The sequence below is a fragment of the Myripristis murdjan genome, chromosome 11, assembly GCF_902150065.1.
Source record: "Myripristis murdjan chromosome 11, fMyrMur1.1, whole genome shotgun sequence".
NCBI classification, from domain to species: domain Eukaryota; kingdom Metazoa; phylum Chordata; class Actinopteri; order Holocentriformes; family Holocentridae; genus Myripristis; species Myripristis murdjan.
The window spans coordinates 13,353,726-13,378,936 of NC_043990.1; the positions used below are offsets into that span (position 1 = coordinate 13,353,726).

At 42.9% G+C, this 25,211-nt stretch overlaps 1 protein-coding gene across 4 annotated transcripts; it reads right to left on the minus strand.

Annotated features, from left to right (window-relative positions):
* Positions 1–272: 272 nt before the first annotated feature.
* celf3a (cugbp, Elav-like family member 3a) lies at positions 273–24,746 on the minus strand. Of its 4 annotated transcripts, none has more exons than XM_030063817.1 (14): positions 23,677–24,746; positions 22,694–22,846; positions 21,260–21,342; positions 11,156–11,204; positions 9,729–9,854; positions 8,876–8,955; positions 8,089–8,232; positions 7,661–7,805; positions 6,693–6,842; positions 6,344–6,403; positions 4,978–5,082; positions 4,257–4,400; positions 3,132–3,264; positions 273–1,147 (listed from the first exon to the last, which is right to left on the minus strand). In XM_030063817.1, the coding sequence occupies exons 2-13, from the start codon at positions 22,836–22,838 to the stop codon at positions 3,137–3,139; spliced, it is 1,359 nt and encodes a 452-aa protein (XP_029919677.1). In that variant the 5' UTR covers positions 22,839–22,846; positions 23,677–24,746; the 3' UTR covers positions 273–1,147; positions 3,132–3,136. The 4 variants fall into 4 exon arrangements, with proteins under 4 accessions (XP_029919677.1, XP_029919675.1, XP_029919676.1 ...); XM_030063815.1 differs by having other exon boundaries at positions 6,344–6,436; XM_030063816.1 differs by having other exon boundaries at positions 9,729–9,857.
* Positions 24,747–25,211: the final 465 nt, after the last annotated feature.

Genomic DNA, 25,211 nt, shown 5'->3' on the forward strand with positions numbered 1-25,211 from the left:
CTTGTTTCCAATCCAGCCTTAGTCTTTGATTTCTGTCCAAAAAAGGAACCAAAAAAAAATGTCATTTCAGATTTTTACTTATTTACAATAGAGGCTGTTTTTGGGTAAATCACTGGATATAATTATACAAAGCAGACAGTGCAACCTTCTCCTTGTTTTTTTCTAAATCGTACTTTATTTTCTTTAAAGACATATGTTTTAAAACAGCGATTGTAGAGAATAAATAAAGAAACATTATTATGTTTTTTCTTTTTTTTTTTCCTTTTTTCCTCTTTTACTTCCATAAGTACATTTATGTAATTAAAAACTCTACAATAAGTGTGTTCATTGTCTTGAAGACTGCAGGAATCCTCTGTTTTTCTGAAATTAAAAAAAAAAAAAAGAAAAGAAATTGTCACGTCTGCCCCTCATCAAATTGATTTAGCAAATAAATTAAACGCAATAAAAAAATCAAGATAGAAAAATTCCCGGCCCTTCCTCCCACCAGGTCAATGCTAAAAGTAGTGGCAGCAGGGAATCTCAACTTATGAAGTTTTTAGTCCTTTAACTCCATTTTAAAACCAAGGTATATACAGTACAATGAGAGGGAATCCCATTTTTCTTCCAGTTCAATTACCCCATGTTGTTAATTTACTTTTAAATAATAAAACTAACTCTACATAACAATATTACCAATGGTAATCATACAGAATAGTATTTTCTTTTCTCAAAGTTGTCCCCTCCATCCGCGCAGACTGGCCTTAGACGACAAATCACACTATACAGTAGAACCCTGTTCAGTAGAATAACATCAGTGATATGCTTTTTCTTAACATGTAGATCTTGTTGCTGACAATAGAGTATGTACATAATATAAGTGAATCCAGCTGTGGAATGGTACAGTATGAACCCGGAGCTCCTGACACCTCCAGCATTGCAGCTGCTGTTCCTGTCGATGTATTTGTTGTTGTTGTTGTTGTCAATAATATTCTTGTCGATGTCGTTTTTTTTTTTTTTTTTTTAAGCACATACACATGATACTGTTTTTTTTTCTCTTTTCTTTTCTTTTTTTTCTGTGAAGTGTTGCTCCTGTGCTATACGGTTGGTAAAACAACCAAAAAGGCTGGGACATCCCAAGTGGTTTCTTGATTGAACTCTTAACGTTCCCCTGGAGGTGAAGAGGAAGAGAGAGAGAGAGAGAAACAGAGAGAGAAAAGTGATTTAAAACAAAAAGGCAAATCAAACGCACATACTGAGTTGTGTTAGTGGCTGGAAGTGGTGTGGTATCTGTTAATACACACTCGCTTGCACTGATGCCTCGGGGGAATCTCAGTAATTAACTAGTGTCCATGCAACTTTAACGGTGACAACCATACTGCTGCAAGTGTATGCACGCTCTTATGAAATACTGTCTCATCTCTTTTGGCAGGCAAATTAATTCAGAACATGCACAGTAGGAATTCTGGTGGGGGTCTGAGTCTGTGCACAAATCACAGTTTCTTAAAATGCCATTCAAGATACCAAATTCAATGAGTGAACAATTACTATTAGTATTATTATTATTATTTATTCTAATGGTATTCATCAATTCACCTAACTGCAGTGTCCAAGCAAAGTAAGATTTCAGACTAAATGTTTTTGAAGATAATTATACTCATCCACCAGATGCAGGCGGCTGCGTAAGAGATGTTTTCAATTTTTAGGTTTTTTTGTTTGTTTGTTTGTTTGTTTGTTTGTCTGTTTTTAAAAAATCTTCATAACCCAGAATTCCTACAGAGGAATGCAGTTCCTCAGCCAGCAGCACGTGTCACATTAACCATACAGTTTTACCCAAAACCTTCTAGGAAAAAAAATTAGTGTCTTGGTACAACACACACACACACACACACACACGTTCACTAAGCACTTTTTTTTTTTTTGTCTCGAGGTACACTCATCACAAAACACTCACACAAGATTAAATATTCAGTCTTTTTCTTGCACTCACACACACACACACACACACACACACAAGTTGTGAACCATATATAGGGACATGTTCGGTACGTTTTCAGTCTCACAAAAAACAAACAAAGTTCAGGCACAAAATCACTTGGAGTTGAGTTACAACGAAACAAAAACCCCGCACTCACCGAAACTACCACACCAACCAACTAAACAGGGGATATGTAAGAATGATAATCATGACAGACAACAAAAAGGAAACTAATCAAAAGCAAAAAAAAAGTCCAAAAGCAAAAAATTCTAATGTTTGATGGACTAGTAAATCCCAACAGGCTAATTTGGTTTTGGCTATGCAACTCTTATTGGACTTAAGAAAAAGAAAAAAAAAAAAAAAAAGAAAAACAGCTTGTCATGATAATCAGTTGCTTACAAACTCTGAGGTAAAGTGACATTTATTGATCAGTGTTTGCAAGGATTAAAACCAGGACAAAATAATAAGAGGAAACTCACAACGCACCAAACACAGTTCATGGTCGCCACAGTAACTCGCCATGCAGTTGAGCATGGTGAATCAAGGCAACGGCCCAAAATAAAAATTGCTAATGGCAACCATCACAGGCAATATCGCCACAGCAACCAACACAGGCCAATTAACTTACAACGCAGTGAGAGGAAGGGGGAGGTTTTAGTGGTTGCTAGGCAACCGTAGCCATAGCGACGCAGTCTCCACGATATATGTATGGACAGGACAGTCTTGAGAGTGGTGTGATGTTTTGTTCAGGAAAAATGGCATATGACACAGCACAAAAACAATAAATAAAAGGTAAAATAAAAATTAATGACGAGCAGTAGTTGCGTTCATCCCTATCACAGTACACTTGTTAAACAGTACATTCAGCTGTGTAACATCTACTCTGAATGGTAAACACGCAAATTATCCAGCAAAATAAATGAGAAATCACTAGTAAAGAACGTAGATATCCTTTGCACTGTCATTGATAATGCATTTCAAACTGATGGTATTTTTAAAATGCTGTCACTTCACTCATATTAATCAAGGGCTACTGACATGTTGAGAAACTACAGACAAATAGAGAATAACTTAGATTTTAATTACATCCACTGTGTTTCACTGATATTTCCCACTGGCTCTCTATCAGTCCCTCCCCATCCCGTTCCTCTGGCTTCACCTCCGTCGTGATACTCACCTCCTTCAGTAAGGTCTGTTGGCGTCCTTGGGCCTCTTCAGCTGCACCTTCAGCCGCTTCATGCCGATCTGGAAGCCGTTCATGGCCTGGATGGCAGTCTGGGCGCTGGACGGGTTGTCAAAACTCACAAAACCTTGAGGAGGAAACAACGGAAGAAGGAATCAAAACTTCTCATGGCATGGAGAGATTCCTGCTCGGATAAAAATACATGAATGAAATAGAGACAGTAAAGTTTGGTGATGTGGAGATACACTGGAATACAGTTCTGGATGTCATTCCAGTTTTCATCACAGTGACTGTAGCCTAGGACTCGAGGCTTACATTGGTAGGGGATGAATCTCTACTACAAGAACAAAATAGGTTAGATCCTACAGCACTTCTAGTTGCCAAAAAAATGCAATGCCACTGAGTAGAAATCATCTTCACCTCCTGAATTTTTCTATGTGGATAAAAGAAATATGCCTCCATACCTGCCTGAGAAAATACTGTTTAATTTGAAGAAAAACACACATTGAAAAAAATCTGGAGTTTTCTGGCATCATATTTAAAATCCAGGGCATTTTAGCCAGTGCATTTGAGTCATTTGGCACATTCAGTAGTTATTGCATTGTTTTTTTTTATTATGTACTTCTTTATTTTTATACCAGCCTATATCTTTCTTATTTATCTGTTTATCTGTTTGTTCTTTTGCTCTACTGAATAAGCAGTGGGCTGGGTTTGCGAGGGAGGGGTGGGTTGGTGAAGGGGATCTTATTTTGCAATTTGCTCTTCTGTGTGTTCAAATTTTGTTAGAATTGTAAAACACCTATAAACATATTACAAATATGGAAAGCCTGGTGACTCAGATGACAATACTTCGCTGCAGCTGGGATAAGCTTAGTGGGTAATACATTGCACCAACACTGCAGGATTAGGAGTTTGATTCCATGTGGGGCCACTGACGCCAAAAAATGTGGCACTCATCGAGGAAAAGGTTTTTTTTCATCAAATGGCAAATGTTAAAACATTGTTCTTGCATCCGGAAAACACAACAATACGATTGCTGTAAACAGTATAAGATAAAAATAACCATCACCACCATGTGAGAAGGTACCCCCTCCGTTACATTTCCATACTGTGACTCACCAAAGCACTTGCTCTGGTTGGTGGCGCGGTCGACAAAGACCTTTGCGGAGATGACGTTCCCGAAGGGCAGGAACATCTGCAGCATCTCTGAGTCAGTGAACTCCTGGGGCAGGTGGTAGATGAAGATGTTGCAGCCCTCGGGACCTGGGCGGAAAGCGAGAAGAGCCCCGAGGGGAGGTGAGACGAGACGAGGCGAGACAAGAAGACGCAAGATAAGATATGACAAGACAAGGCAGAGGTAAGGGGCTTTTGTTCGGCCATACTGTGGGCACTGCACTGATGAGGAATCACTTACAGACCAGCGACCATAAGATACTGCACATTAGAGTCTAATCTGTTAAAATTATAGTCTCTGAATTGCTCTATAAAATGAAATACCAGTCAAAATTATGGACAAGGACTGTAACAGCCCCTAATTTGGATGTGATCAAGTGCACAAAGAGTGGGAGAGGGCAAAAATCACATATTAAAATATCCACCTTTACTTGGTTTGAAATTTGTGGGCAAGACTTTGAATTAAGACCTTCATTCAAAAGTGTGACATATATAGTTTGGAAAAAAGCGGATGTGCTCAATGCAAAATGACTGGCAGAACAAAATGAAAACACTTTTTAAAGCATATGAGGTCATACTAATGCTGTCACTTTCACAGATGCGATCCCTTAAATTTTTTTTTGAGATATTGTAACCCACATGTGGTGTTTGAGCTCTCCGGGCGTACCTTCTCTCTGCTGCAGCTGCTGAGGCTGCTGTGGCTGCTGAGCCACTAGTGTGGGCTGGTGGGGGAACGGCTGTCCCACCAGGCCGTAGGCAGCAGGGTAGGTGGCTGGCGGAGAGGAGGAGCAGGTAAACAGACAGGAGGGGTGAGAGAGAGCACAGCAAACTGTTACTTTCCGGAGAGAACATCTGATGCAGCGCAACAGGATTCCCACCTACAGATTTGCTCCAACAGACCAAACCTGGCACATGTTTTACATATACTTTGTATGACTCATTCGGCAGGGCTGAAGGTCACAGTATATCCACATAGTTATAATTTATGTGCTTCTTTTTCATTTGGATGGAACTTGCCGGTGAAACAAATTTAGTGTTGGGTGGTAACAGAATGCGTCTAACACTGTTATGTTTTCTAAAACACATAAAAAGTAACTGTATTCATTATCTGACCATGATCTTACCTAAAACAAGGTTTCAACATGTATTTGCCTATTAAATTCCAAAAACCGTCCCATAACTTTTCCATAACTTTTTCATGACTGTGGTGTAATGAGTGAGGAAACGTTTACAGCTAATGGACTCTGACTGGCCGGTTTCCGTAAATGATATGAGAGCTGATTATGGGGAAATAAAAATATCTTAAATGTTTCCCCCTCTCAGGTTGTAGCTTGTCTTGTCGAGAATATAATTATACTATCATATCACATTATACTACAATATCCAGGACTCCCGGAAAATTTTAGCAGTTTGAAAACCATCTCAAGGCCCAGAAAGCACATTTACAAATTCCATGACTTTCCCAGGAGTTTCATTACCGTCGAAACCCTGCTGGGAAAAAAAACGGATGTATTTTGATCAGAGATGCTCATTAAAAAAATCAAGGATTACTTATGGACATGCTTTTATAGCAGGAGACATGCTACATCTTCACAAAACATGGTATGGAAACTTGTTTTTTTCTTTTACCTTTTTCACTACCTTTATATCTCAAATAAGCCGAAATAATGTGAAAATAATGAATGTGGGTAAATCCTGGACTTATTACCGTCTTGACAATGTAATTGTAATGGAGCACATGTTTTAAATGGCCTACCCAGCCCTGCACACACGTTGTATGTGTATCTTCCATGTTATTTTGTACTGACAGAGATTAAATTATGCTGAGGTTAGATTAAAGTTTAGGTTTTGAGCAGTACTGCAACTAAAGGTTCTTCATTTTCTCCTGTATTATTAGTAGGAGGCATAGCAATAATAGTAGAGGTGGGAGAAATACATGTACATAGTAATGCATATCTATATATAAACGGTAATTATCGACTTAACTGGATCACACGTTGCACTGAGTTAGTGTGAATTGCTGTGTGCCTCACCTGTGTAGTGCTGCATGCCTGTGTACGCTTGCTGCAGGGGGTCCAAGACAGGACTCTGAGCTGTGGCACAATAAAACACATCATCACCAACTGCTATATGAAAAAAACAAAACAAAAAAACAAAACAAAAACATGCTAAATGCTATTTGGGGCACATCAGCATGCTCCAATTAACATTTGATTCAATCTACTGCTTTCTTTTGTTTCATTTCCTCCTGATCAGACCTTCGCTGCTGCACAACAAAGCAGACAAGCCCATGAATCCGTGGAGTGCCACTTCAAAACAGCAACCGCACGGACGGCCTTTGCTTCCTAATGAGGCTCCTTTGCGGTGTTGATTCGGCCGTACCTTGATACGCATGAACCCCGTTGGTGTACAGGGTCTCAGTGGCCGACTGCCCGTTGGGTGGAGCCGGTACGGAGGGGTAACTGTTCACTGCGATCGGCGGAGGCAGGGCAGGAACTGGTGTGGCTGCGATGGATGGCGGGGTGCTGGTACCTGTAGACGTTTTTAAAAGCACTTGTAAGATCACTTTCTCCTGACAGAACTCCCTCAAATTTCCTGTTAAGTTGCCTCAGCGTTAGACATTTGTCCTTATAATACAACAATGTCACATACATATTCTGTATCTGTTGGCTGCGTTGTTTCATTGTTTTTGTAAAGAGCTGTTGCTGTTTAGTTTGTAAGATGGAACACTGTGTTATAACGAGGTGAGGGGAGACAGAGAGGATGGTGGCAGACTGGAAACCTCACCAAATCACGCAGAAACTACCTCGATCCAAGTGGGAAAATATCTTTTTTGCTATACGAAGGCAGGAGGAAGTGCTGCACGGCTCTATTGGCTCATATGACAGGCGCTCTTTATTTGTGGCAGGTGAAAGTCCAAAAGATAAAATCCTATAAGTCTGGCTTGATACTAATCTTTGCGTCATGCAGACAACCATGGAAAAAAAAAACTAAGGCGCTCTGTCTTTGAATGAAGCACAGTAATTTATTCTTTGAGCGAGGCAACTAAACAGACCAGCATGAATTGACTTTTCATCTAAGTCTTCATCAGGGTTTATCTTTTTTGGCCTTTTGTGTGAACTGCTCCTTTAATCCCTGTTGTCCATCTTGTTGTCTTTTCTATCCTCTCTGTAAAAAAAAGCCAACATGGCTAAAATCACAGCAGGCTATAACATTTTTTATTTTTTTTTAAATTGATGTTTGTTTTGTTTGTCCTCTAAGGTCCACCTCCTCATGTGTATCTATACTCATATTTCAACCTGGAAATCTAATCAAGGCGAGCCGTGGCAGACATCTCCGCCTCTCATTACCTGAGGAGGGGGTGATGGATGCGATCGGCGTGGCGATGATGCTGCTGGGGTTGAGGGCGGCGAGCTGCTGCATCTGAACAGCCGCCACCGTGGCAACAGGAGACAGGTAGGCCGACTGGGCCACCAGGGCCTGCTGCTGCACCAGCTAGAGGAGAGGAGGAGAGGGCGTGATGAATGTCGGGGAAGGGATGGGAATGCAGATTGAGGGAAGAGCGGCAGCAGAGGAGAGACGGGATTGGAGAGATGAAGGATAGAAACAAAACAGAGAGCAGAAAACAGGAAGAGAGCGATTCTATTTATCACACAGTAGTAGGTACATGCGATAGGAGTTTGAGTTGTGGGTGTTCTCGTGGTATGTGGAGCACATGCAGCCAATGAGTGTAGCCAAGATGTGTGTGTGTGTGTGTGTGTGTGTGTGTGTTCCTCACGGCCTGTGTGTAGGCGTTGTAGGCCCCGAGGTGCAGGGTCATGGGACTGATGACTCCCAGCTGAGACGCCACCTGCTGCATCCGCCGGATCCCTCGCTCCTTCTCCGAGTCGGCAAACTTCACCACCAGGCTGGACGAGGCGCCCTGCGAAGCGAACGGAGGAAAATAATTTACTCCGTCCCTCTGCCGATTTTCACGCCGCCACGGGCCTCAGCGGGCGAGGTGAGATGAAAACGGATGGAAATATTACTGCACAGCGTAAAGGTGAGGCTTGCAGAGATGATCGCTCAACAATTTGTCAGCCGTTTGCGTGGTTGTTTTTTTTTTTTTTTTCTTTTTTAACTATTTCCATTATATATTCAACAATAACCAGAAAAATAGACTAAACAAATAAACACAGCAACAACTGGTAGAAACGTTTGTCGTGCCTCTTTGGATCTCGTCAGTCTAAAGCTCGCCACACTGCAGGATGACATGCAGCAGAACAAAGGGAGGAGGAAACAAGGACATTTCAAAAACATTTTGTCCTCTCTTGTGGATGAAATATAGTGTGTGTGTGTGTGTGTGTGTGTGTGTGTGTGTGGAGGTGGGGGACAGAAAGGAGAAGTGGTGACTATTAGCTGAGTCACCATGTTAAGTGTCTAAATGACTGGGTTTGGAGCAATTGTGTGCCTGCGTGTGTGTGTGCTATTGAGTTTGACAGAGTGTGTGGCTGCAATATGTGTGTGTGTGTGTGCGTTTGTGGGTGTGAATGTGTGTTTGCATGTGTGTGGGGGGGGAGACTTACTGGTAAAGTACGGCTGCCATGCAGAGCGTTGATGGCGGCCTGGGCTTCTGCATTGCTCTGGTACTTTACAAATGCACATCCTACATGGAATGACACACCATTACAACGTGGCCTCGCAGGAACACACACACACTCACACACACTCACACACTCGCACACACAGTACATAGAAACTGCTTCCCTTTAAAAATACATTAAGAGCCATCTTACATCCAATGCTTCATCAGTTACTGTGGCATCATTAAGCATGGTCCACAAAGCGTTCATTGCTTCATCAATCACGGCCCGTAAAACCAGCAAACGCATCATTAGCCATGACCCATAAAACCTATAGCACCATTAGTCATGCCTCATACAACAAACACAGAAAAATTTACCATCTATGTTTGAACTGTCGCTGGACTTTGATATACACGCCAAATATCATTAGCATTGTTGTAATTTGTGTTGTGATGAGTGATAATGCAAAACTGCTGCCATGCCGGAGGCTTAATTCATAAGGGTGGGGGCGCAAATATAAACACCCAGTCATGTAAATTCCACTTTTACTGAAATGATCTCGATTTAAATTGCCATAATTTCATCCCGTTTTGCGGGCGGAGGGAGAGTTATGTCACATTCTGTCTGCTGGAAACGGCTGAGGGTAGAGCGTAAGAGCAAACTTGTGTTTCCCAAGATCATCTTTGCGCTGAGATAATCATCACTCCATTCACTTACAACTGGACAAATATGAATTTATTCTGGCTAATCCAATTATACTCTGGGTAATTTTCTCCCAGTGGAAAGTGTGTGTGTGTGCGTGTGTGTGTGTGTGTGTGTGTGTGTGTGTGAGGCATACAGTAAGTAACACTACCTTTGCTGGTGCCATCGGGCCCACGCAGGACCGTGCACTCCTCTATGCTGCCGAACGGCTCGAACATCTTTCTCACGTCAGCGTCCGCCTGCTGCTTTCCCAGCATGCCCACAAACAGCTTCCTGTCTTCTGAGGGGAAGCAGATCGCCAAGATGGGGTAGAAAAGAGGATAATGTGCATGGGTAATGTGAGCGAAAGGGCGGGGCAGTCGTGTTTTCGGTGGCGCAGGCAGTGAAAATGAGAAAAAAGATGGAAAAAAGTGCTACATCACCATTCATACATAGAGGAATAACACAGAAATGGCAACAAATAACGTGCGAGCTACAACCCAGAATCATTAAAATCAGCGCTGCCGTACTTCAGATGGCCACCAGAGCGCAGCAGCACGGATGTAGGGGACACACAAACAGCATCTGGCGGTGACTCAAATGTTTGTCACCCTGTGTGTTGTCACAGAAGCAGCTCCCAAGTCCACGACAACAGTCTGAACTGAATCGCTCTGCTATTGTGTAGTAACACTCTCAAATAACACGGTGACTGTTTGTAGTGAGCGGAGAGGATGAGACTAGTTCCTGTAGGTGTCAGGACAGGTGGGTCTCCTGCCTCGTCAGAAGTGAGAGTCACCGTGCGTAGTCAGAGGAAGCGGCGTGCTGCCCAAGCTGCTGCGGCTCTGAAACGCGGCCTGTGTGAACGCGTTGTGTCGATGACAAGCACACATCTGTGTTCACAAGTCAGGAAATGTAATTGTGAGAAAATGGGATGAGATTGTGCCATTTTGTGATGGTAATGTTTCTGGAATTTTCTTGGATCGGGTGAGATTATCTTGATGTTGGTGGAGTGATCTGCCTGAATTTAAGATACACGGGAAAAAAGAAGCCTTGAAGGAGCTTGCACATTATAAAGATGCCGACTGATGCCAAAAGTACAAAAAAGGATTTATTCTATAGTGCTGCTGGGACCAAAAACATGCAAAAATAAAATAAAATAAAATAAAATGTTTCAGTCAACAAACCATCATCATCACTGTCAAACTATTTTCTTTCTGCAGCTTTCGTTTTTGCTCTTTTTGTCACAGCAGCGCAATAAAACAAAACACTTTGTCTTTTTGACATTGTTCTTTATAGTGCACAAGTTCCTTCTAGGTTCTTCCTATTACTTAGCTTTTGAATTTACACACCTGATCCAAGAAATAAGAGCTTAGCAATTTTTATTTACTAATATCAAGATGCAGCTGCACTGACACAGCACAGAAAAAATGAGAAATTGTTATAATTTCCTTCCATTCATTCACAAAATTTGAATGCTCAGTGCTTAACTAACTGACTTGTCAAGACGGACATTTTTGGCAGTGTGTGCGGCGTTTGAGCACAATGGAGGTGTTGTTTGGACAGGTGCTGTGGCTCTGGGTGGGGACAGGTGTCTCTTACCCCCTCTGCCCTCGCTGTCTGCCGGCTTCACTTGGATTGGACGATTCATCTGGAAAGAGAGAGGCCACACAGCACGGTCACTCTACACGTTTCCATGCATCTCAGGGGAACCGATCACTGATACAACAACAATCAGGAGAGCAGTGCTCATGCATGAGAAATGAACTGATGTCCAAAAATAAAAACAAAACCTGAAACCTTGAAAAACACAACTTTATGCATCATTAGCTTAAACGCAATTCAGTTTTATTCACAATTCACTAGATGGCTAGATTTGTTTTAGGAATAATTTTCCTTTTTTTTTGGAACAATTCAGTTCCATTTGTAAGTCATGATTCAAAGTTGAGAAGATTTTTTACGCATTAATAAAACACGTGCAATAATATAAGTTAAACTGCAGTTTTTCTTTTGAAATGTGAAAAAAAGGACAAAAAGTTGCAATTCATAGTATTCTGTTAGATCAACATGACATCCTTTTTTTTTTAAGAATCATGAATGAATCGATTCAATGCAAAGAAAAATCAGAGCGACTCATTCTGTGTATTTCCTTTAGCAGATTGAATCATTTGAATCATCAGCAGAATTTATGAATCAGAAAGCCCCTTCATATGTAAGCATGTAACTTGTCCATGCACACAGATGTGGGTGTGTGTACGTGGCGCTGTGACGTGACGTAATACTGACATACTGTATGTGGCGTTCTCTGCATGCATGTGTGCATGTTGGCGAGTATGGCGGGTGCATTGTTGTCATCTGACAGGCTGTGATGTGGGGCGACTCGCTCTTTGAAGTCCTGTCCTCCAATCAGCCTCCTCCATTCACTCGCTAACTGCTCTCCATTCCTTATTTTTTTTTGCCAACTCTATTCCAGCTGTCTGTGGGTGACACTGATATGTGTGATATTACATTCACAGTTTGTGCAGCCAATCTCTCCCCCTCTCTCTCTCTCTCTCTCTCCCTCCTGTCTCTCAGAGTCACTCTGTTCTAATCCTGCCCTCTATCGTTCCTTCTCCCCCTATCACACAAAACCAGGAAAAGCACACACCCACGCGGGATTGGGGAAGTGATAAGATTAAGAACACTCGCCGGCTAATCTGGATTACAGGAGCACGCGGCATTAGAATAGTGAGAGATTCTGAGCCTGACAGAGAGGGAGAGACAGAGGGGAGGAGGAAAAATGGGAGGGGTGGAGAGACAAACGAATACAACCTGAGAAGAAAACAAGGAAGAAACGGTGAGGAAGAAGACAGCGAGCGCACAGCCGACTGAGAGGAGGAATTAGGCGACCTTTTCATAATTCATCAAAAGCCAAGCGGCTGAAATGACATTTTTTTCCCCCACTTCTCCACAATTGCCCCCCATTATTTGACCAAATCCCTCTATAGAATTGTGCACACATCAGTGCCTCCACTTTTTAATGTATAGAGCACGGAAGAAAAGCAGTACAGCGTAATGAAATGACGAAAAGAAAGAACAAGAGGAGGCAGAAGGAGATGGGTGGGATTGAAGGAGATTGGGGAGGAGAAGAGGAGAGAGGCAGAGAGGTTGTGTGTGTGTGCGTTGGAGGGGAGGGAGGGGGGTTATTGGCGAGAACAACAGAGTGACACTCTGTTAACTGTGGCTTAATGAAGGTCTTAATTATGGAGCCGGTGACATTTCAGCCAGTCACTGATCCTCTGTCACTGATTGATCCGCTGTGATCGGTCACCAGGAGACAGAATTGATTGGTGCCGTGGCCACGCTCGGTCGCCGGGACCAGCATGCTCAAACACCACCGCCTCCACGCCGCCACCACCCGTACCACCACCTCAGATACCACCAGCGGCCACTGCGAGGGGCCCCTGCGTCCCCTCGTGGAGAGTGTCCAATTGATTACGCCAATTAATAGGATGACCGAGTGGACGGGGGGGCAGCGTCTCAAAACCATCTTCCAATCAGTCAACCAAACGCAGGCATCCGCCCCGCAGTCAGAGAATATCAATTTATGTTTGAGTGATAGTGGAGTATTTGTCTTCTCACATGTATTCTGCAGTGATCCCCATTTATCAAATTATATGCTAAATTATCCGACTGCAGTCAAAATAACATTATCTCTACGATGGTTACACTGATTTATTGGTTTACTGATAAATATCAGGCTAATACCTGCCTTTTTTTTTTTTCAATATCGGATATTGGCACGTCTATGTCTTCCCTCTCTGATATGAAAAAGGTTATTCTCAAACTTTTTTTTTTTTTTTTTTTTAAAAAAAGGTACATGGAAAATTGAGGCATTGATTGAAATGACCCTTTAGACTCAACCGGCTAAAAAAAATATAGAAAAAGCAGGTAATTTAATGGCTAGTTATGAGCTTATTTCCATAGTTTTTGACAGCTGAGTCTAAAGGGTCCTCATGTCAATCATCTCTTGGCAATATTTGATAGTGCACCTTTTAAAAATATTTCATTTTGTTTGATAGTATCCCTCTCATTTTTTTAATTTTTATTTTGCTGTATTCTCTTTGTTTATTTTGTTTATTCAAACATTCCATTAAAAAGAGATTTTTTTTTTTCAAGTGTCAGTTTCTCAGTATGTTGTGGCATTGTAATTTTCAAATTTAACATCAGGGGAAAACAACAGCTGAACCGTAATCTTTACTAAGGGCCAAAAGGTGTGCACTCCTGGTTATGGAAGGTGCTTTGGAGAAAAAAAAAAAAAAAGCATTGAACAAACGGCACATGTCATGTTTTTATGAAAGGCACTACTCCTGTGTAGAGGGGGAAAAAAAAAAGACAATTCATCAAGTGTCATGTTTAATGCATTGCCTTCCACAGGAATTAGACAGGAATTGAAATCGATTATTGCAACAACCTCGAGTCAGTTGTTCTATGTGACACGTTTGAGTGATGACTGTAAAAATCCTGCGGCCCATATTTCCTGTAAAGCACTGTTGAATGACAAACAGCGAGGCCGCGGCGGCTGTGATAAGGAGAAGCACAGCAGATGGCTCAGGAGATTGGAATTAGAATATACAAGAGGGGGAACAGTGAGAAGGGGAGGCCATCAAGGCTGTGCCACTTCAGATCGGCACAGCAACCAGCCCTGCTCCTCTGACGGAGTCTGCGCTCACACTGCCATCGTCATGACAACCCTGTGATGAGAACCCACAGCAGGTAAACAAGGTTGCCCTGAACAACGTGCAGAGGAGAGGGGTGAAAAACAAATGAGGAGGATAAAGGGTACTTCTAGGTCGCAAGATAGCGGGATTAGATGTGCGAGCGTGACAAAGGGAGGGGGGTGGAAAGGGGTGAAAACAAAACAAACAAAAAAAAAAAAAAAATGAAAGAAACTGAACAAGCAAAAAAAAAAAAAAAACAAAAGGACGAGGGCTCGTGCCTGTTGAATGTTGGCGCTGCCTCGGGAGCAGATGTAGGAGCCGAGAGAAAAATATCTCCCTCTAAGCCTAAACCACTAACACACACTTTACAGTAATTTGCTCTCTCCCCTCCTCCTCCTACTCCTCCCCTCCCCTTTCCTCTCTCTATCTCTCTTAGGCTTGTTTACAAAAACACAGTCACATACTGTGCACAGAAAACACACAGGCAAAACCTGCCCTATCAACAGCCCATTTTGCCAGTGTGTTTTTTCTGATCTGATTTCTTCTTTTTTTTTGTTCACCCCGCTACAACTGCAAATACACACAGTCATGTTACATACACTCATCCTCCAACTAAATAAACACAAATTGTTCTCACACATACGCGCATATACGGTCTGTTGCTGGCAGTCTTTCACATATACGCACTCCCTCGGTCACAGCAACATGAGCACACGTCCAAACATAGTTAATCTTTCCCTCTGTGATGCCACAGGGGATTTCGCTTGGATTATGCGATATTAAATCCATAGATTATCCAATCAAATCACAGCTCGACCCCTTCCCCATAATGCCTGACCCCATCCCATCAAAGTCCATACGCACAGAGGAGTCACACTCGCTCCCATGTAAATGCACATAAACCACCTTTTGATTTGCTAAAGCACGCTAAATGTGTTTTAGATAGAGGATCATTCACAGCCAGAGTGTGCATAGCCTTGATAATCACATTTTTTTTCTCTCTCTCCTCACGATTATGAACCACAGAGCAGCTGATAATCTCCATACCCTCCACTCAACCCTGCCGTGTTAAGTCTATAGCAAGCTGCCGTGTGACGGTGACACATCTCTGTCGCCTGTTTTCTCTCCGATTTCAATCCATTCTGCCTGTCTGGCCCCGAAAAGCAGCCACTCTGAATGGTAAATATATCAGCAGAGACCATCTCTCCTGCTCTTTCAAGAACATTTACAGGAGGGAGGCAGGAGAGGGCGGGGGGGCGGGAGGGGGGGAGCAGGGTGGAGTGGGGCGGGGGCCACAAAGACAATTTTCCCTCTTTGCCTCCCCTCCGCTCCATCACACAGCGCTGGTCATTGCATCGTGCCGGTTGCCTAGCAACATGGCATCCCTCGTCCCCGCCGTCTCCAGGCAACGAGACCTGCGACCATAATCAACCTGCCATCCCATCCCTCCCCCCTCCCCCTCCGCTCCTCTCCTGTCTCCGCTCTGCCTCCTTCGCTTCTCCATCCCCATCACAGGCGCACTTATGCTGGGACACACTTGTGAATTCACCCGGGGGAAAAAAAAAAAAGCACAGGTGGAAATTGTTATATTCACAGCCATAAACAACAAAAAAAGAAAGAAAAAAAAAGCAGAAAGATTAATAGACACAGATGATGCGCGCGGGCTCGCACAAAGAGTTGCAACAAAGCAACAGAGGCAGGCACAAAAGCAGAGAAGCACAAGTGCGGTCTGTTAATGTTTCTCCACACGGATGCACACACAGATGCGCACATGCAGAGGCAGACACACACACACACAAACACACACACACACAAACACACACAACCAGCCCTGTAGAGCGACTGCACCTTCTCATGTGTTCAGCCTGTCACTAAATCAATCAAACACAAAGAGACTGACAGTGCTACGCCTGTAAAGTTCAATAATCTGTAATCAATGACCTAGTCGTCAGTGTCAATGCTACTTCCTCGTCAATCAAGCCTCCCTGCTCCCAGTGCTGCTTCCTAGTTGAGCTCGGCAACGGTTCAATACTCCCTCTAAGACTGAGCCAAGAGTTTCTGAAGCTGATGGTTAGCCTTACCGTCAGAAGACAAGAAAAAAAAGGCTTTCAAAGTGGAGAAATTGAATATCAAACAATAAATTTCCAGCAATAGTTGACTCTCAATTGTTTCCTCTCATCCATCTGTTAAATATTCATGTCAAGTGTTGTTTGACTACACTCAGTGGAGCAGAGGGGGGGGGTGGACTGAAACATGGACAGATTTCTGCGTGTGTGTACAGATAGAGTCCATGTCCTAGTTTTCTTTTTTTTCCCCCGTCTTCTTCTTTCACTTGGGCGTGGTTTAACTCCACCACAGTGCGACGTCTACGCGCCACATAGGCAAGCGTGCGCTCGTTACGTTACACACTCGTCCCGCACCGCAGAGTTCAAAGAGCCTAATGAGTTTTAAGGCAACCGCCTCGTTCCACTTTGTGCGTGTGTCCGTCCGCCCCCCCCAACACACACACTTGCACCCCACCCCCCGAAACACACAATCTCCCTCCGTAACAGATGTCTGTATTTAAGCTGATAAACGCACTGCCTCCATTCCACCCCCAACCAGCCTCCACCCCCCCACCTTACTGCCACCCACTGCTCATTATGTCAAACTTTCATTCATTTCTTCCTCCCCTCCCCCCACCCTCCTTTTCTCACACCTCCCCCCCCCCCACCACCCCTTCATTCATCCAATTTCTCCCTAATTCACACCCATTTACCACCCCTATAAATCCAATCTGCATTCATCATTACAGTCGCCCCACAGTGACGTACAGAGGCTGGGCCCTTTATTTCCAGGCTCCCTGTCCTGCACCGTCCCCGCTGCTCATTGATATGCATACATATGTAAATGAACGAATGCATGAGTGCACACATAACTCCAGATAGATCCATCAAGTGAACGCACTCGCTCAGAGATGCACTAATCATTGTCATCGTCCCCCCTGGCTGAGTGACATGAACATACAGCTTACATATGGAGGCTGTTGTTTATCTGCTTATTGTCACCTGGCAGCCGCATGAAATAATACGTTTGCAGGATTCGTGCTCATGTTCCCGTCTAAACGGCATATTTTTAGATCATCGGAGGACATCCGTCTTCTATTTTTGCGAGGTTTTCATGGATGTTAACCACATTAACTTTTTACTGTACGTCAGTGTCTACCTTTACTGCGGAAAGACTGAAATGACAGAATTTACTAAGTTTGTAATGCCAACAGGTTTACAAGAAAGTAGTAAACTAGCTGTAATCTGGAGATATTTACATACTGCAACAATCTCCATCTTTACAGGGGATTTAGTCTCACATTCAGTCTTAAAATCTTTTTTTTTTTTTTCAAAACAAGTAAAAAAAAAAAATCTGCTTCTTGAATGGGGGAATCCCACTTGTTTCCTGTGCAGTTTGACATGCTTCAGAAATTTTTATCTTTATGTTGAAATAAGGTGGAATAAGGCTGATCAGCCCACCAATATCAAGACAACTACACTGGATTCAACACAGTTCTGGAAACATCTCATCTAACTGGCAGATTTTTAAAATTTATTTTTCAGAAAAACAAGATTTTTAACACATAAGTTGAGACTGAATAGCTTGTTAAAATAGTGATTTTTTTTTTTTTTTTTTTTGCAGTGCATGGTCCATATGTGTCTATAATGGATTGTCTGCTAAGACTTTAAGAGCATAAAATGTGGTATTCTGGTGCTATAGTATAACTTAATATCATTAGCCAAGGAACCACGCCTGATGTAAGCTCCTATATCTTCTGTAAAAAGCATGGGGCCCAAGCTATTATTAGCCTATGCTTTTATTTCAGACTATTGATAAAACCCTTCTGTCTGCTCTGTCTGAGTCCTTATGGCTGAGTAAATGTCAGGCTTAGTCAGATGTTCCACTCAAAGCAGGCTCTTTCCTCTCATATGGACGGCGTATACAGAGGGCCTGGTGGCAGAGATTTTACTCTCTCTGTCTCTTTCTCTCTCTCTCTCTCTCTCTCTCTCTCTCTCTCTCTCTCTCTCTCTCACACACACACACACACACACACACACACAGTAGACAGCGTACGCCGAAACCTGAGAGTGGATTTGCTGTCCAAACAAAGATCTCATAAACCCCTCAACTTCAGTCCAGATCTTTGGATGAAACACACACGTGGTCGCGCAAAGATCAGCAAACACATATTCACATTCATAAACATGCATGTGCACACACACGCGCGTGCACACACACACGCACACAAGCCCTTCATTAAACCATGTTAGTCTGAACACCTGCCCTCCCCTCCCCCACTGCACATGCACACAAACACACACAGCTACGTTCTTCACTTTTCACGCTCGCTGGTAGGTGTTGACACAAGGAGGAAAAAATAAACCACAGGCAAGGTTCTGCCCTAAATATGGACATGTGATTCCAATGGCAAACCGGGGGATTGTGATCCATTGAACACACTCGCTGCCGATGGGGGACAGTGTACGAAACGAACGCTTGAACCACGTGGAGGTAACTGCTCGGCCTTTTCACGGTGCATTTCAGGCCACGGTTCGGTTTGGATCACGGGTTCGGCTTGGGAAAAAAAATGGAATTGAATCAGTTTGGGTTCTTTCTTTTTCATTTAAGCATAACTGACTAGTCAACACAAAAAGTAGAATGGGGCTTTTGCCGATGTTCTGCAAAGCTTGTGAGCAAGAGAAGGCCTTTGTATGCAGATTATGAAAATGTCAGATGTTATATATGAAGCTGTTATTAACCAATCTTCTACATTATGACTGTTTTTACCTTCACATTCAAAACTATGGAACAAAACAAATCACAATTCAACGCACACATACTGCTCAGTGAACACAGGACTCACAGAAATCACGCTTTTGTGGTTTCGTTAAAAAAAAAAAACGTCACACATCAAATAAAAATCGGTGGTGCAGAGTTCATGGGGTGGAAGTTTGGGAGGTGGTTTGTTTCAGTCCGGTACAGAGTGGAAGTTCCTGTCTGTATCGGCCCCATAACGGCTGACCAGCCAGACACATTGGCCTGGCAACAGGAGTCGGTCCGCCGGAGATAGTGGAGCGATAGAACGATAAGAACGGAGAGGACAAGAGTACAACATGTCCAAACAGGACAGAATGAGAGTGCAGCTTGGGAGAGAATCTCAGGGATTCATTTTTTTTTTTTTATTTCTTTGCTGTTCTCTTCCTGTCTCCATGTCCTCACATTCTCTCTGTGATTCTGCTGGGTTTTTTTTGTCCTGCTTTTTTTCCACCCAACTCTGCCATTCTCTCGCTTTCTTCCCTCCCCTTCGGCTGAATGTGTTTTTGACACTATTTCCCTCCTCCTCTCACTTAGAGATGGACTCACTCTCTCACCTGAAATTAAACACAAGACCGAGTGCCACTCCGATGCGACCATCTGTTCTCCCCTCCCTCGTCTCTTTCTTTCTTGTTTTCTTTCTATTCTTTCTTTCTATCATTGCCTCTTTCCACAGCTTCTATAAAAATGCACCTCACCCTCCCATCTATTGTGAGCAGGGAGAAAAGAAAAAAAAATCCAAACAAGCAGTTCTCGTAAACATTTCTAGCAAGGAGAAATGCTAAAAATTAGGGAAAAAGAATGCCGAGTGTTAATGACATCCTTCAGCTTTCCCCGACATTCAGGTGTGCTCTCATTTGAGCTCTCTCCTCTCGGTCCTGTAATTGCAATTTCATGTTATTTCTTTTGTATCGCCCCAGCCCTGAGATGCCAAAGTTAATTATTCTTTGGCAGTGCAGGTGCAATTAGATGACAATTACACCGCAGCTGGTAGCAGGGGTGGGAAGCCATTCTTGTCCACGTGGGCGTGTGTGTGTGGGGGTAGCTAATAAGATGGTTTTCATGTTTTTTTTCTCTTTTTTTTGGGCAGAAGGGGGGGAGGGGAGGATTGAAGGGAACACAGGAGGGTTTTAGCTTGTTCCTGGATGCTCGAACAAGGCTTAGAGGTAAGAGGGTCTGAGGAGGAGAGCCACTGGGGAAATGGACAGGGGAGAGAGGGCTGTAGCCATGGGGCACAGGCCTGCTGATCCCCTCCGAGAGGTCAGGCAGGTCAGACTACTGTCATGCTAATAATGGGATTTCTGCTGCCGCTGCTAACCCCACCACCAACTGTCTCTGTGTCCTCAACAACACCCTGCCTACTACAAAAAAAACACCAGTTACTTGTTCCCTCACTCCCTCATATATTAAGCTCATGAGCTGCCAGCTTAAGAAAAAAAAAAAAAAAAAGAAGTAAACGATGTAGATTTCAAAAATAACCACAAGGAAATGGGGGGTAAAAAACCTTGTTAGCAAAAGAGGAAGCGGCCTGAACGCCAAGTGTGCACGGGAGCACGCTCGTCTCAATAATTCCTTGCCTTGTCGCCTTGTCTCTCATATAGTCTGTTATTATAGAGATGTGGCTGTCATGTCATATTTAGCTCAGTAAATGTCATTTGGCAGCACACCTGCTGCCTGGCTATGGTAATAAAGCCGGGTTTAACTTTGATTAGAATTCAGAGAGAGAGACAGAAGCACACACAGAGAGGGAGAGAGAGAGAGAGAGAGAGAGAGGGAGAGAGAGAGAGAGAGAGAGAAAGGGAAGAGAAACATCAGAGAGAAAAAGAACTGGCAAAGTCACTCCAGCAGCGTGCCTCATAGCTGTCTCTTTCGACCCGTGACATGTAGCAAGATGACTCAGACCTTAACTGGATGGATATGTCTGGATGCATCACATATGAAACATAGGAGAGCAGCCTCTGACCTTTATTGGAGCATATCAGCTAAAGGGGAAGTCAGGCCCGCATGTCAAAGTGAGTTAATTTTCCAGCGTCACAGTGTGTGCATGTGTGTGTTGAGCGTTCAGGTAGCATGCTGCAAGTTACTCTGCACCCTTTGTAAATGTGAGCTGTGTGAGGATTTCTAACGACGGCGATGATGACGGAGACGACGACGACACACTCACCCCTGGTAGTGTCTTCTGCTCATGCAGTGCATTCTGGGCTTTGAGGGCGGACTCTCGTGCACAATATGTCAGGAAGGCACATCCTGCAGACAGAGAGGGGCAGGAGAGATCAGCGCACTGTGAGAATATGTTTTTTAAACGTCAGATATGTATACGCTATTTATAAGTACATAATGTCAGTATCGGTGGTGCCTGGTTACTGTAACTTAATCAATAGGCTTCTGCCCTGAAAGCTATGAGGCTGAAACATGCTGCTGGAGTTTATTGGCCCATTATGAATTAGTCACCTGATATAGGTGCTTTGATTTTGTTTTCTTTGGTCAACAATTTTTCAAATTACCTAAAAAAGCCACATGCCTTTTACCAGGCCATCATTATTAATAAGAATCTAGGCTTGCTTACCCTTCCTGGTTGAAACAAAAACATCAACAACTGGCATATTGTTAAACAGTTGTCCCAGTAGTCTTGAAAGTCTGTGGGATTATTAGATCCTGAATCCCAAATATGTGCAGATTATTCAGGGATAAGCAGTCTGAATGACTATTTAATATCACGCTGTTCGAGCAAAATGTATGCAGTCCTACATAATAGAAAAGAGCCTTCATTAACCTTTAGGGCCCACCAATCATGAATATGTAAATGTATGCAGAATAGGTGTTATAGGTGTTAGAGGAGTGATACCACCTGGCCTATATGCCTCACAAATGATTGATAGTTTATGCAGATTTAAACAGTCTTTGTTTTGCACCCTCAGATTTTTATTAGAGATGGCATCCTCTCGCCTATCGAACAATTATTCAGCTTAGGTCAGTGTGCTACTGAGAGGCTCGACTCCATCTGGCATACAGGATACATGTGAGGAGCTGGTTTACTCTAAAATAGACACTATTGACGATATGTCATAAAATGTAAATGAAAACAGACTGTCAAACTTTTTAAAAGGATACCAAGTCTTGGCTGACTGACAACATGCTTATACTTGTGCAGCCTAAACTGTTTTTTTTTTTTTTTTTTTTTTTTTTTTTAACCTCAGAAATACCTTCAGGAAATGATCATTTTCCAAAATGGATATTGCTATGTGGCCTTTGCCCATCATAGTGAGGCCTATCCATAACAGACCTCCGCTTTTCTAGATCAGTGGTGCTTGAAGAGGGGTCTGGGCCCCAGCAGGGGTCCTTAAAGGTGCTCCAGAGGGTTCCCCAGCAAAATGACGAACGGCTTCATTTCACCGAAATTCACTGGAAATAACATCCTAATTACAGAACGTAAAGGAGCAATGCTCAAATCATTTACTTTCCCCAGCATAGAGGCCTAATGGGTGCGAGTGAGTTATGCAATGCAATATTCAGTCAGCAGAGCTCTTCCCACCTGGAGCTCACTGGGACAAAAATCTTAATAAATAAGTGACACAAAAACGGTGGACACCCGGTTTACCTTTGTGCATCCCCGTGTATTTGTCCTTTATCACTGTCAATTCATAGATCTTCCCGAACTGTTCGAAGATGGGCTTGAGGTCCTTCTCCTCCAGGTTCCGGGGTATCTGCCCGATGAAGAGCTTGATTGCGTCGGCCTCCTTCATTGAGAAGTCTGGGGAGGAGAAACAGTGGGGGCGGCCAGGTGGAGCGGACAGGAGATGGAGAGTCAGATGGGACAGCTCAATGACAATGTGGGGCACTGGTTTACAGACTGAAAAAATTTGGTAGTTTCTGAAACCTCCCATGAAAAGCAGCTATAAGAATCCTATTATAGTCCATTAGAAAAAGCTATAAAGAAATCAAAGCAAAACTATCATATATATAATCAAATAAGAATGTTATAATGATATTTATAATGATATAACAGGGGATACAATTGCTATAAAGTACGATATGACCACTATGAACTCACTCTAAGTCACTAAAGGAACAGTACACTGATTTTATTTTATATGCAATTAAACATTTATTTCCCATTTGATGATGTTTGAAAATACACCACGGCAATAAACAGTAGCAGTCCGATAGCATACAAAATGTGTGATCCTAGAAGTTGAATATTCCTGGCATGCCACGAATATTAAGCAGGCAATAATCATGATTCATAGGTCTACAGCGGCAAAACCAGGCTGGAAAAATATGTTTAATGTCACACAATAGCTAAATAACAAGTAACACAATCCCTTTGTTGTATTTGTAGGTTTGCTGGCCATGCTCAAGCCCATGGGCTACAGTAACGTGACAGTGTGTCAACACAGACCCCTACGGTCTCTTTGTCAAGACAGGGTGACAACAACAATGACCCGAGCATGATTCCACATATTCACACACACACACACACACACACACACACACACACACACACACACACACACACACACACACACACACACATTTCAAAAAAACAAAACAAAAAAACAAAAAACAAAGTCAAATTCATACCTGTGGTTCTTCTCCTAGCAGCGAATCGATATTTTCAGTGGATGCCTTTCTTCTTCCCCCGCAATTATTTAGTTATTAAAATTAAATTATTCAGTTCATTTGTCTGTGAGAGCCTATTTGAATCCTATAACAAGTTAGGCCTACCCCCCCTATGGCAACACAAGTAACAAATCCAGCGACGGTCCTTTATCCGGCATGAGCGTGTTTTTCTGGATCTGCTTGTTGGGTTTTTTCTGCTCTTTGTTGACAGGCCCCCTGTAAATATATTTTTTTAATCTCCTACAAAAATAAATAAATCTCCCAACGGCTCGGTTAAATGCAAGAGGTCTGATGTGTTGAAATTGAGGCTCCCTTCAGTGGACTGGAGGGAATTGGCAGTCTGGCTGGTTGTCCTCTCTCTCGCTGTGTCTCTACTCCTTTGACGTCGTAAGCCGGTGTCTCCCTCCCTGTCCATCTCAGCTCCATCCCTCCCTTGGGTTGTACGAGCCGTGATGTCTGCCGCCAGGGACCGTCCACAAACTCCCGGCAACGTGACAACCACGCTGGCAGGAAAAGGACTCAAAGCCTTTATATGAAACACAGCCAGGAAGGTTAGAAATATCCAAGAGTCATGCTGAATAATTACATTGCATTTGAACAGGTTTAAGAGCTCATCTGTCCCCATAAATAAAAATTAAGCCACAGGGTTATGATCTAAATGTAGCCTTATGTGATAAAATGCCACACTATCTTGCTTCCTTCTTTATAGTTATTATTATTGTTGTTGCTATTGTTGTGGTTGATGTTGATTTATGCTGAGGGTTACATCTGATGTTTTACCCCACAATGTGTGTGTGCGTGCATTATCAAATGAACAGCTTGAATGATGTGTGTTGTTTACATGCACTGTTTCAGTTTCTTCACTGTTGTGGCCACAACACCTGAGACAAATTTCATCCACTGGAACAAAAAAGGTTATCTGAATACTAATAGGTTGTGGTTTTAGTTTGTATATCATTTATTTTAACAATAGATGTTATAACTTATTATATTGAATATGAACCCTTTTGTGAATCTGAAGTAAAGTTTGATTTGCAAAGGTGTAAAGGTGCACAGCTGTTTTCTCAAGTGAGCATAGCATTATTATTATTATGACAAAGTTAGTTTCTTTATTTCTGAGGGAGTAAATGAGTGAATAGAGTATGGCACTATGAGACAGTGTGGACCACCAAAACTCAAAATAATGCAAGTGTTCATAAGGCTGGAAGGCACTTTGGATGAAGCAAATGAGATGCTTTATTTTATGTTGGACATTACGCAACCAGATGGTAAATAAACCCACTTACACAAAAGCACAGATAGGATATGATGGCATAGGGGGCGGGGGACGTTTGTTTTTTCGTTTTCGTCGCTGGCAGCACAAACGCAGACGCTCCCTGACATCAAGGGATGCAAATCCGTCTTTTGTTCTCGCTGTGGCGCTGGCCGCGGTGCTGAAATGGTTGTACACAATTCGTGACTCACATTTCCTGCGGTGCGCCATTCTTTTCAGCGTG

Bases quoted from the DNA above. Each gene is read 5' to 3' on its own strand.
- celf3a (XM_030063814.1), bottom strand. From the start codon at position 22,838: ATGAAGGAGGCCGACGCAATCAAGCTCTTCATCGGGCAGATACCCCGG. The intron at 21,343-22,693 runs GTAAACCGGGTG...CTCTGTCTGCAG, and splicing joins ATACACGGGGATGCACAAAG to GATGTGCCTTCCTGACATAT. The intron at 3,265-4,256 runs GTGAGTCACAGT...TTCCTCCTCAAG, and splicing joins CAACCAGAGCAAGTGCTTTG to GTTTTGTGAGTTTTGACAAC.